Source organism: Dipodomys spectabilis, unplaced genomic scaffold, assembly GCF_019054845.1.
Source record: "Dipodomys spectabilis isolate Male_0828 unplaced genomic scaffold, ASM1905484v1 ptg000095l, whole genome shotgun sequence".
In the NCBI taxonomy this organism is placed as follows: domain Eukaryota; kingdom Metazoa; phylum Chordata; class Mammalia; order Rodentia; family Heteromyidae; genus Dipodomys; species Dipodomys spectabilis.
This window is the reverse complement of record NW_024870772.1, coordinates 35,305,066-35,317,910: the sequence shown is the minus strand read 5'-3', so window position 1 is coordinate 35,317,910 and position 12,845 is coordinate 35,305,066. Positions and strand designations below refer to the sequence as shown.

Here is a 12,845-nt window from a genome sequence, read left to right as displayed (position 1 = left end):
GTGCTGAGGAATCGAACCCAGGGCCTCTGGCATGCAAGGCAAGCGCTCTACCACCTTCCCAGCCCTCTTTCTGCTTTAAACTCCCCTCCTTTTTTTGGCGTTGCCAAGGATCAAACCCAGGACCATGTGCATATTGACAAGCACTGTAGCACTGAGCTACATTCCCATCTCACCTATTTCTACTGTCTTCTTCCCCCTGTACTCCAACTATACTAATTTCCTTCTTTTTCTTGATTACTTTAAGTATGCTTCCTCCACCAAAGCCTCCTACGTGTTCCCTGACTGTTCTGTCATAACTTTCAGTAACACCTCCAGGCCATTTATAAAATGTCACTGACTCAGGGATGCTTTTGGGATGATACAGGAATAGTAATTTCCCTTACTCTACCACTTTTCTAACTTTTAACATGCAGTTTATTTATTTAAAAATCTTTCTGTCTTCTATCGCCTCTAAAATATGACTCAATAGGACAGAGATCTTTTTGTTTTGCTTTATTATCTATCCTAGTTCTCAGAATAGTACCTGTACATAGAAGGTGCTCAACAAATATTTGAATGATCAAAAGACAATCAATAGCTAGGTACCAATGGCTCACGCTTATACTCCCAGCTACTCAGGAGGTTGAGATCTAAGGATTACAATTTGAAGCCAGCTTGGGCAGGAAAGTCCATGAGACGATTATCTACAATAAACTACCAGAAAAGTCGGAAGTGGAACTGTGGCTCAAATGGTAGTGTGCTTTAAGCTCAGGGATAGCTTCCAGGCTCCAAGTTCAAGCCCCAGGACCAACACCAAAAAAAACTAACAAAATAAAAATAATAATAAAACAACAAAAACACTCCAAAAAGTTTCTTGAAAATTCAGGAAAAAAAAGTTTTACTATGGTCCCAAAACTATTAATTTTGGAAAGACATTAAATTTGGAAAGAGATTTTCAAGAGGAATGGTACTGGAGAAAGGATTGACATTAATATGTGGTAATATATCCTGATAGAGAGAAAATTATGTTTGTGTAAACAATAGAATCAAATGTGGTAATATATTTTCCATACTGTAATAGAATCAAATGTGCTATTCCTGATCTTTTTTGCCTAAGGCTGATGCTCTACCCATTGAGCCACACTTTTATTTCTGGCTTTCTGGTAGATAATTGGAGATAAGAGCCTCATAGAATTTCCTGCCTAGGCTGGCTTTGAACTGCAGTCATCAGACCTTAGCTCTCCTACTCAACAGCTAGGATCATGACAGGTGTGAGCCACTGGTGCCTGGCATAGTTGTATTTTACATTCACTAAATCTACAATATAAATGAGTAAGACATATTCTTGGGTCTACCATAGGCCAATTTAAATTTAACTTTCCCCATCAGTTTTTTTTTTTTGTAAGTGCATAGGAACAATAAAAATACATTCATAATCATTGTCTAAAATAATATGAAGCATAAAAATTAGATTTCATAATTACGCTAAAAAATTAAGATTTCTAGGTGAAGTGGCTCTTGCCTGTAGTCCAAGCTACTTGGGAGGCTGAGATCTGAGACTCATGCTTTGAAGCCAGCCCAGGCAGTAAGCTTGAAGTGGAGCTGTGGCTCATGTGGTAGAATGCTAACCTTGAGCAAAATAGCTCAGGGACAGTGCCCAGGGGCACACACACAAATTTTAGCCAACTTTTTAATTCAGGAGCCATAATGAAAAAGAAAAAAAGGCAATTGTGAAGACAGGGAAGACAGAAAATGTAAAAGTTAACATAAAACCTCCTTTTACATACAGTACCTATAAAATTCTTCTTTTCCAGCCTTTCCATCCTCAGACGGTATGAGCCATCCTCCATCAGCCAACTGAATTCCTTTTCCAGAATGTAAATCTTCCTTACTAAAATAATCCTCAGTGTGAAACTGAAAAGACTCAGCATTTTTGCTGTTTATTTTTATACAATGCTTCGAAATGCCATACATATAAAGCTGAAGAAATACAAAAATTTAATGAGTCAAATACATAAAGTTGTAGAATAAAAACAATTAAGCTGAAAGTAACCTTTTAAAACTTTGCATTTAAATACTAAATTGTTAACAATAAAAATATTTAGGTGGGCAGGGATAAGAGATGAAACTTGGGGAAAGGTGAAGGAAGGGGTGACACTGTCCAAAAAATGAAGTGTATGCATTACCTGACTTATGAAATGGTAACCCTTCCGTACAACATCTTAATATTAAAAAATATTTACTACTATAGGGATATAATTCAGTGGCAGATTATGTGCTTAGCTTGAGCAAAGCCCTGGATTTGGTATGTGAAACACACACATATGCACACACATACTCAAGAAAAAAATGTGTATAATAAAAGCTAAAGAGCTGGGTGCCGGAGGCTCATGTTTGTAATCCTAGCTATCAGGAAGCTGAGATCTGAGGATCACGGTTCAAAGCCAGCCCAGGCAGAAAAGTCCATGAGACTCTTACCTCTAATTAACCACCAGAAAACCAGAAGTGGTGCTGTGGCTCAAAATATTAGAGCACTAGCTTTGAGCCGAAAAGCTCAGGGAGAGCACCTAGGCCCAGATTTCAAGCATCACAATGAAAAAAAAAAAAAAAAAGCTAAAAAATTTCTAATGTATTGTATGTGACCTATAAATTCAATAATTCATTGCACTCTTTATTCCTTCTTGCTAAATCTGCAAAAGGGAGACACTGGGTTTAAAAAGAAAAAAATCCATTTGAAGCTAGACTGGGCAGACAATCCTGGTTAATTTCCAATTAACCAGCAAAAAAACAGGCAATGTGGATTATGTAGTAGAGCACCAGCCTTGAATGAAAAAGAGCAGGAGGCCCTGAGTTCAAGACCTAGTACAAGGTGGAACGTGTTCATGTGAGAATGTACACTCACACAATGAAGACTCCTAAGTTCAAAATAGAAAGGAGAAACAAGGGAAAAGCTTGTGTGTTTTTACATGGGCCTAGTCAATCCTCATGTTGAACCCAACGTATCTTTTTCTTTGTGCAGTGCTTAACTCTGGAGGCAGATCCTTGCTTTGGAATTATGGCCCTCCTGGTTTTAATTGTTGACTAAATTAAATAATGTACAAAATCATGTTGTCTTTTCTTTTGGGGAGTTATGAGGATTAAGCAAGATATGACTGATGCATGTAAAGTGTTAAGAGTGTGTAGCATGCAGAAGAGCCTTAATAAATTTTAGTTGTTAAAGTTATTATGTTTTCCAACTTTCCATTGAGAAAAATTCTTCCTATGTAGTAGTGGCTTAACCAGAGTCATTTAAAAAAGTTTTGTTTTTTTTTTTTGCCAGTCCTGGGGCTTGAACTCAAGAGCCCGGGCACTGTCCCTGAGCTTCTTTTGCTCAAGGCTAGCACTCTACCACTTGAGCCACAGTACCACTTCTAGCTTTTTTTATGTGGGACTGAGGAATGGAAGCCAGGACTTCATACATGTTAGGCAAGCACTCTACCATTAAGCCACCTTCCCAGCCCAGAGTCATTTTTTTAAAACATAGAAAGCTTGGGTATCAATCACTTGTCCTTTACTTCAAGATGACTATTCTCTTCTGCCTAGTTGAAAGCCCTTACAGTATGAGGGAAAAACAAAACAGATTACATTTGCAAGGTAAGGCAAAGGAAAGGGAACCTGCTACTGTAGGTTGATTTTATTCATTCACACTGGCAATTTGTTCATTCTTTAAACACAATTTGGAGATCCCAATTAATAACAAAAAGTTTCCTTTTGCTACAAAAGCTACTAGCATTGCAGACAAATGGGTACCTGCTTATGAGAATATGCAGAGGGAATTTGGTTTCCTACAGCTTCTTTCAGAGAGATTCGAGGCAGGGAGGATGTTTTTGCAAGATACAGACTGCCTGGTTGTGGAAAGATACGTTGCCTTTCTTTGTTCATAATTCGTGCAGACTGATTATCTCTGGCATTCTGAAGGCTTGTAATTAAATCTGTTAAACAATAATTTGCAAAAAATAAAAACACAAAAAGAATGTCAATTTTAAAAGCACAGCCTACTTTATAAAATTATATATTTCAACTTGGTCTGTTTATATGCAGAGAAAAAGGGAGTCACTATCCTTTTTAAGTTTTTAGAGATGAAATAATTTCAACTATATAAACAATTATTTTTGCTGTGTTTTGTCAGTCATGGGATTAGAACTCTGGGCCTGGGGCTGTCCCTCAGCTCTTCAGCCTCAGGCTAGTGCTCTACCAGTTGAGCCCAATGCCACTTCTGGTTTTCTGGTGGTTAATTGAAGATTAGTCTCATGGCCTTTCCTGACCAGGCTGGCTCTGAACCACGATCCTCAGATCTCAGCCTCCTTAGTAGCTAGGATTACAAGTGTGAGCCACTGGTGCCTAGCATAAATGTATTATTTGTATCCCCATTTTGGAAGAAAATTAGTAGTACCATTTAAAAAAAGTATATTCTAGGGGCTGGGGAGGTGGCTCAGTGGTAGAGCGCTTGCCTTGCATGCATGAGGCCCTGGGTTCGATTCCCCAGCACCACATAAGCAAAAAGAAAAAAAGCTGGAAGTGGTGCTGTGGCTCAAGTGGTAGAGTGCTAGCCTTGGGCTGAAGAGCTGAGGGACAGCGCCCAGGCCCAGAGTTCAGGCCCCATGACCGGACCCCCCCCCCCCCCAAAAAAAAAAAAGTATATTCTAATAAGAGCAGTCCTGGGATGTATGTCACATAGCTTTCTAAATTTGTCCCATTATGTGGCTGACTCTAGCATTATTTATTTTTTTCCTCAGTCGCAGGGCTTGAACTCTGGGCCTGGGCACTGTCCCTCAGCTCTTCATCTCAAGGCTGGCGTTCTACCACTTGAGCCATAGCACCACTTCCAGCTTTTTCTGTTTATATGGTGCAGAGGTATCAAACCCAGGGCCTCATGCATGCTAGGCAATCACTCTAACACAGCCACCCTCCCCAACTTTTAAAGAAATTCTAGGGGTTGGGAAGGTAGCTTAGTAGTAGAGTGCTTGCTATCATGCATGAAGACCTGGGTTTAATTTCTCAGTACCAAAAGCCAGAAGTTGCACTGTGTCCAGGATTGGCAGCAAAGAAAGAAAGAAAGAAAGAAAGGAGAAAAAGGAAGAAGAAATTCTACAAGTAGTTATATTTGAAAAGATAATATTAAGACTAATTTGAACCTAATCCTTGAATTTAGAAAACCTGAAACATAAGAAAAGGTTCTGTGGGCTGAAGTATATGCTAGCTTAACTCAAGTGTGAGGTGTCAGCACTGTTTAAAGAAATTTAAAAAAAACTTGGGATATTATTTAGTAAGAAAAATATCTAACCAAATGATAAAACTGTCACACAAATTATTATGCAATACCTAAAGGTTCTTTACACTTTGTGAAAATCATAGTTGCTTCTTGACAGGAGCTGTCTTTGCTAAACTGATGAATCTCACTGTTAATGTTTTTGCAATCACTGGAACCACATTCCTCTATTTTTCTTTGTTTTTGTTTTTCTTCTTCAAAATTAGTATGCTTGCTAACATGATGTTCATCTTTGTGAAGATGTGATTTCACTTTGAAAGGTGGGACAAAGACTTTGGCCAATTTGCCTGTAGTAACTGATTGTCTCATAGTTTCATTTCTTGTATTGGGAATTTTATGAACCAACTGTTCTGAATCTGGTAAATTGCTTGAAGATTTTTCCAGGTGTTTGTCAAGATGAGGTTTAGACAGAAATCCTTTATCAGGTGCAGTAACATTCGGATTCTGCATTTCTTGCCGTTCTTTAGTTGTGCTACATTAGGAAGAGAGTAAGTCTGATTATTTACTGGCACATGTACATAATATTTGGGAATATATATATATATATTTTTTGGTAGACCCTCAAATGCTTAATGGCAATCCTATTCTGGTAATTACTTTGTACTTGTCACAATTGCAACTGTAAAACAATACCAACTCTTTCCATATTCATCCCAGCATCTGACAACATACAACAGAAGGACCTGCCCAACATGAACTGTCTGAGTGTGTGGACTCTCCAGTTCTACCATAGTATTCCTACCTCCTTTACTAGAGAAACACCTATCCTTCCTCTTCTGTATGACTACCACCTTCTCTGGAACTCTCAGCCCCACTTAATAACTCAGTCCCCTTGGGAGCCTTACTCTGTCAGCCATTATCCTACTTTCTTTCCTTCACCTGTATATTCATCTTTTAGTTCTAAAAGTCTTACCCTTAAAACAGTTTTGTTGCCAGGTGCTGGTGGCTCACGCCTATAATCCTAGCTGCTCAGGAGGCTGAGATTTGAGGATGGCCGTTCAAAGCCAGCTGTGGCAGGAAAGTCCGTGAGCCTCTTATCTCCAATTAACCACTAGAAAACCGGAAGTGGTGCTGTGGCTCAAGTGGTAGAGTGTTAGCCTTGAGCTGAAGAGCAGAGGGACAGCACACAGGCCCAGAGTTCAAGTTCCAGGACTGACAAAAACAAAACAAAACAAAAAACAAAAAAAACCAAACCCACAAAAAACTGTTTTGTTGGCTGGGAATGTGGGCCTAGAATGGATGAAACCCCAGGTTCAATTCCTCAGTACCAAATAAACAGAAAAAGCCAGAAGTGGTACTATGGCTTAAGTGGTAGAACACTAGCCTTGAGCAAAAAGCTCACGGACAATGCCTAGACCCTAAGTTCAATCCCCAGGATTGGCAAAAACCAAAAAACCAAAAACCCAGTTTTGTTTATTAGCTTTATCTCTTCCTTAAGCTAATACTCATTGTAACCTACCCTTTATGTTCAATCTTCTTAAAGAAAGTATTTATATCAAGTTATTTTCTTCTTCTTTTTTTGCTAGTACTAGGGTTTGAACTGATAGCTGTATGCTCAAACAGCTTGCTTGCTTGGCTGGCATGATAACACTTTTAGCCACATATCCAGCTTGGCTTTTTTGCTGTTTATTTTAGAGATGGAGACTTTTCTGCCTTGAACTGTGAATTTCTAGGTTTCAGCCTTCTATTAGCTAGGATAATAGGCACCTGACTATACTAGCTGTTTTTATTTCTTTTACTTCCTCATTTCCATGCCGTGAACTCTCCTTTTGCCTAGTATTGACAGAAATTGTTCTCAATAAAGTTGCTAAAGATCTCCCACTATGGAAAATGATGATTTAGCTTTGTTACTACCATCACCACAGTATAATATGCATTCTCCATCCTTTTCTCTCATGTTTCTCCCCAGCTTCCCAAAGTATATAGTCAATTTGTAACATTTATGTTATGGAAGAAGGGAACTTTTTACAACTGCAAAAAAGCACATTTTAGGTATATTTTACAGATAAATGTGTTCTATTATTGTAAAATATATAGTCTCCCTCTCTTCCCTCCTCCTAACATCCCAGTCCTGGGGCTTAAACTAAGGGCCTGGTCTAATGAACTTTCCTTCCTAAGCTGGTTTTGAACTATGATCCTCACATCTCAGCCTTCTCAGTAGGTACAACTGATTATGGGCGTGAGCCACTGGTATATGTATCAACATCTAGTATATTTCCTATCTTACAACTTTTGCCATCTGTTGAGACAGTTCTTTAGATCTGTTAATGTTCAATGATCTTTAAACAGGATATAATAAAGTGCAAAGAAGAATGCCTAGTACAGAAAAAAAGCCCAGTGAATATTAACTGTTAATATCATCACTGTTATTTTCAACTTTACACTGTGAGAAATTGTAGCTTAGATAGTAATGGCTTGGCTTAACTAGATGCTTCTAAAACTGTAAAAGCGTTAAGAAGGTATAGGGTTATTAGGGTTACTGACACTTTAAATTCAAGGTGACTACTTCCTCACTTATCTATATAACTATATATACATACATTTCCTCATATTTGGATATTTTCCTATATATATGAATGTATATTTTTTAAAAGTTCCCTTTAAAAAAATTGTCATGGTGATGTACAGAGGGATTACAGTTTACATAAGGTAGTGAGTACATTTCTTGTCAAACTTGTTACCCCCCTCTTTCATTTTTTTCCCACTTTCCTTCCACTCCCCCCACAAAAAAGAAAAGTGAAGGAAGGGGCAGGACCAATATGCATTGTATTCATAAACTGCTTTGCTGAGAGACAATTCCTTTATACAATTACATAAAGATAGTAAAAAAAGATGCATTGTACTCATAAACTATAAGTTGAATGGTTATAGTAAAAGTAAAATAATTAAAAAGTAAAAAAATAAAAATAAAAAAGAACCCTTCTTCCTAAATAGTGTTTAAGTTGTTTTCATTAGTTATTCTTGGTTGTTTTATTTTTGTTTTTTCTGATGCCAATCTATATTCTGTTCATATTTAAGACTAGGAAGGGGCTGGGAAGGTGGCTCAGTGGTAGAGTGCTTGCCTAGCATGCATGAGGCCCTCGGTTTGATGCCTCAGCACCACATAAGCAGAAAAAGCCAGAAGTGGCTCTGTGGCTCAAGTGGTAGAGTGCTAGCCTTGAGCTGAAGAGCTGAGGGACCAGAGTTCAGGCCCCACAACCGATAAGAAAAAAAAAAAAGACTAGGAAGTCAAAGATTGTTTGGAAGTTCTTGCTATAAAGATGGGACTTGGGCTAGGAATATGTTTTAGTGGTAGAGTGCTTGCCTAGCATGCATGAAGCCCTAGGTTCAATTCCTTAGTACCATATAAATAGATGAAGTGGGAAGTGATGCTGTGGTAGAGTGGTAATCTTGAGCAAAAGAAGCTAAGGGACAGTGCCCAGGTCCTGAGTTCAAGCCTCAGGACTGGCAAAAAATAAAAATAAATAAATAAAGATGGCACTTGCTGATTGTCAGCTATGCTGTAGACTAACCAGAAGTCCTCAAGAACCAAAGTTTAGCTACTACCATTCCAGAAGTTGAGTGGGCAGGAAGAGGACTTGAGGGGAATGGGATAGAGCATTGTTCCTCAACACTGAAAGAATACATATTAAATTATTCTCTTGCCTTTGGTGCACGACTTCTGCCTTCCTTTTTATCTCGTTTGTTCTCTAATAAAGAAGCTCTGTATAGCCTGTCTGAAGCACAAACCACTAGTGTTGCTAGAGTGAGCCAAAGATTGTTTTATAGCTCACTAAGAAAAAGAATGGGTTTATAACTGTTTCATAAACCTATTATCAACTGATCTTCTGATTTTTGGCTCCCTTTTTCACCACTCATTTCTGAAGTTACATGAAACCAATTCCTGACTCTTGAGGCGTGTGCGCATGCGTGCGTGCGTGTGTGCGTGCGTGTGTGTGTGTGTGTGTGTGTGTGTGTGTGTGTGTGTGTGTTTTACTGGGGTTTGAGTTCAGGCCACTAAAACCATGTTGCAACCCTTTCTTGGTTTAGTTATTTTTCACATAGGGACTCCCATTTGCCTAAGTTGGCCTCTAACTCAAATACTACTACCACCAATGGCCTCCAGCACAGATAGAATTTCAGGCTTCCACCACCATGTCTGGCTGCAAGACTTTTTATGATGTAAAATGGCTAATTCTCTTCTATCCTCAATACTAGCTAGCATCAAATTGGTTTTCTGAATTCTTTGAAAAATTGAGGTCGTGGCCTTCTTTTCTAGTCTCCCTATCTCTTTGTAAATGTGTTGTTTTGGTAAATTTTTGGAAGGAAATATAATTGATTCTCTATATTCATGGACTCTGAATTTGCAGATTCAACCAAAAATGGATTGAAAATGATTGAGAAAACTAATAAAAATAATTGTGTTTGTATTGAACATATACAGACTTATTCTTTTGTGCCAGTATTGAAGCTTGAACTCAAGGGTAATTAACTCAGAGTGGAGCTGTGGCCTAAGTGGTAGAGCACAAGCCTAGAGTTGAAAAGCTCACGGACAATGTATAGGCCCTGAGTTCAAGCCTCATGAGCACCAGCACACACACACACACAAAAAAACAAAAGATGACACAAAAATTTATAAACACATCTTACCCAAAGGGTTCAGAGGTAATTGGCTGTAGACGCATGTACAATCTCCTATCTTTCATTACGCCTAGAAAAAAAATTTCACTATTAATGAAAATGGATTTTATTTTCTATTTTTATTATACATTATTATAGATGTTCACCCCCAAATTTTCAGACTTTGAAATTTTCAATGCATTTAATTGATATTTAGTAAATAAGAATTATTAAAATAGTTGATTTTCAAATTATGACTATATACCAAATAAATCACAGTACAAACATATAGAGGACTATATAACAAATCACAGTACAAACATATAGAGGAAGTTATAAATTTTGTCAGTTGATGTTAATAATCATAATTCAAAAGTATTAGCCAACTGCCAATGTAAATATCAGATCTAAAGGTTCAAATGTAAAGCTTTATTCACTTTTATTATGTAACTTATACCCATCAAACCTCTAGTTAGTCATTTAATTAGGACTGGCTGATTAGGATATACTGATAAAGCCAGTGATCAAGCACTATGTAACCACAAAAATGTAAGAAAAGTGATGAGAATGAGTGTGTATACACACAGACACCCACATATACACTTCTTTTTACAAAAAGAAACGTTAAAAGGATAAATTGAAAGCCATGAAAAAAGAGGTGAGAAAATTAAAAATAGTATGAAGTGACAGGGATGAAATTAAGACTACTCCAAGTATATCTTTCTATATGTCTACAAATGTATTATGGAAATGGTTTGCTTATTCAAATGTAAAACTAAACAAGAAACAGAAAATCCTAGACTGGAAACAAATGGAAGGAAACAAGATTAATGATCAAATTGGTAAAGGTAAACTTACACAGAAGAATTACTCATATTGACACTGGAACACAAGTATTCCAACTATAGAAAACTACAGAAAAATTTTTAGAAAATATTTTTATTAACAGTAATTCTTTAATTCATTGTACAAAGATGTTTCATTGTGATATTTACATATACTTTGCTCAAATTCACTGCCATTATTATTCTTTGTATCCCTCCTTCTGCTAAAGTTCCTTTTTAATATACATATATACAATGTACCTCTATTATATTCACCCTTCACCATCCTCTCCTGCTGGTCTCCTCTAAACAGTACCTCTTTCACAATCATGTCATATTATTTTTTAGTAGTGTAAATCTGCATATGAATGAAACATGTGACATATATTTCTCTGAGCTTGGCTTATTTCACTTAACATGACAATATATCCTTAATGCATTCTAAGGTTGAAGAATTTCTTAAATTTCCCAGGTATTTTTATCGTTAGTAGCCAATATTGATACTATGAATTTGAAACTTATTTACATACTGAGATTCTCAACAGGAAGCCTACAAAACTAAGGGAGAGTACACACAGCCCTTTTAGAAGATCCAAGCTGTTAAAGCTAACACAACAAGCACTGGTGGTTCATGCCTGTAATCCTGGCTACTCAGAAGGCTGAGATCTGAGGATTGTGGTTCAAAGCCAGCCTAGGCAGGAAAGTCTGTGAGACTCTTAGAAAACTACCAAAAAAGCTGGAAATGATATTGTGGCTCAAGCTGGTCTTGAACTAAAAGAAGCACAAGGGACAGTACCCAGGCCTGTAATTCAAGCTTCAGGACTGGCAAAAACAAAACAAAACAAAACCAACCAAACAATAACAAAAAAACTCATCTTAATACTAAATAACTCTCGGGGCTGGGAAGGTGGCTCAGTGGTAAGAGCGCTTGCCTTGCATGCATGAAGCCCTGGGTTCGATTCCTCAGCACCACATAAGCAAAAAGAAAAAAGCCGGAAGTGGCGCTGTGGCTCAAGTGGTAGAGTGCTAGCCTTGAGCTGAAGAACTGAGGGATAGTGCCCAGGCCCAGAGTTCAGGCCCCACAACCGGACCCCCCCCCAAATAAGTAAATAAATAAATGCATGCTTCCTCCTTTAAAAAACAAAACAGAAACTGTTCAGTCTAGTGGTAGAAATGAGGGTGCTAGGGCATTCATATTAGTCTCTTAATTTTTCTGTATGTGAAATGTTCCTAATAAAAAATTTAAAGCTGGGCATGGTGGATCAGCCTATAATCTCAAATACTAATGGAGAGCAGAACTTGTGGTTTTCTTTTTTTTGAGACAGTCTCAATATATGGTTCAGGTAGCCTTAAAACTCATTATATACCCCGAGCTGGCCTCTAACTCATGATCTCACTGCCTCAACCAATCTCCCCAGTGCAAGAATTATAGGCATGTACTACACTTAGTAATTTTTTTTTTCAGTGCTAGGGGCTGAATCCAGGGCATTGTAGACACATCGTGTGTGTGTGTGTGTGTGTGTGTGTGTGTGTGTGTGTGTGTGCAGACACACTGTGTGTGTGTGTTTGTGTGCACATACAGGTCCTGAGGCTTAAACTCAAGGCCTGGGTAATATCCTTGAGCAATTTTTGCTTAAGGCTAGCACAGTATCATGGAGCTACAGCTTCACTTATGGCTTTTGGGTGGTTAACTGGAGATGAGTCTCATAGACTTTCTTACTTGGGTGGGCCATGAATAGCAATCCTAAGACCTCAGCTTCCTGAGTAGTTACGCTTACATGTGTGAGCCACCAGTGCTCTACTCAATTCATCTATCTATCTATCTATCTAACTTTTTTTTTTTGCCAGTTGTGGGGCCTGAACTCTGGGCCTGGGTTCTGTTCCTCAGCTCTTCAGCTCAAGGCTAGCACTCTACCACTTGAGCCATAGCGCCACTTCTAGCTTTTTCTGTTTATGTGGTGCCGAGGAATCAAACCCAGGGCCTCATGCATGCAAGGCAAGCACTCTATCACTGAGCCACCTTCCCCAGACCCAATTCTTATATTTTTGAAGGTAGAACTTACATGATTTAGTGATGGGCTGGGTATGGGGAATGAGAAAACAAAAGAATACAAATAACATCCTGTTTTGATGTG

At 38.1% G+C, this 12,845-nt stretch overlaps 1 protein-coding gene and 1 non-coding gene across 2 annotated transcripts in view; one reads left to right on the top strand and one right to left on the bottom strand.

Moving 5' to 3' along the window:
- Brca2 (BRCA2 DNA repair associated) overlaps window positions 1-12,845 on the bottom strand; it is a 63,730-nt gene that overhangs the window by 25,797 nt on the left and 25,088 nt on the right. Inside the window, exons 13-16 of the mRNA XM_042685667.1 lie at window positions 9,917-9,977; window positions 5,341-5,759; window positions 3,769-3,950; window positions 1,772-1,959 (exon numbers count right to left, since the gene is read on the bottom strand). Coding sequence (XP_042541601.1) covers window positions 1,772-1,959; window positions 3,769-3,950; window positions 5,341-5,759; window positions 9,917-9,977 — 850 coding nt within the window. The remainder of the gene's footprint in view (window positions 1-1,771; window positions 1,960-3,768; window positions 3,951-5,340; window positions 5,760-9,916; window positions 9,978-12,845) is intronic.
- On the top strand, window positions 4,441-4,509 carry Trnaa-ugc. The gene has a single exon. It is a non-coding gene; the product is annotated as a tRNA-Ala (tRNA).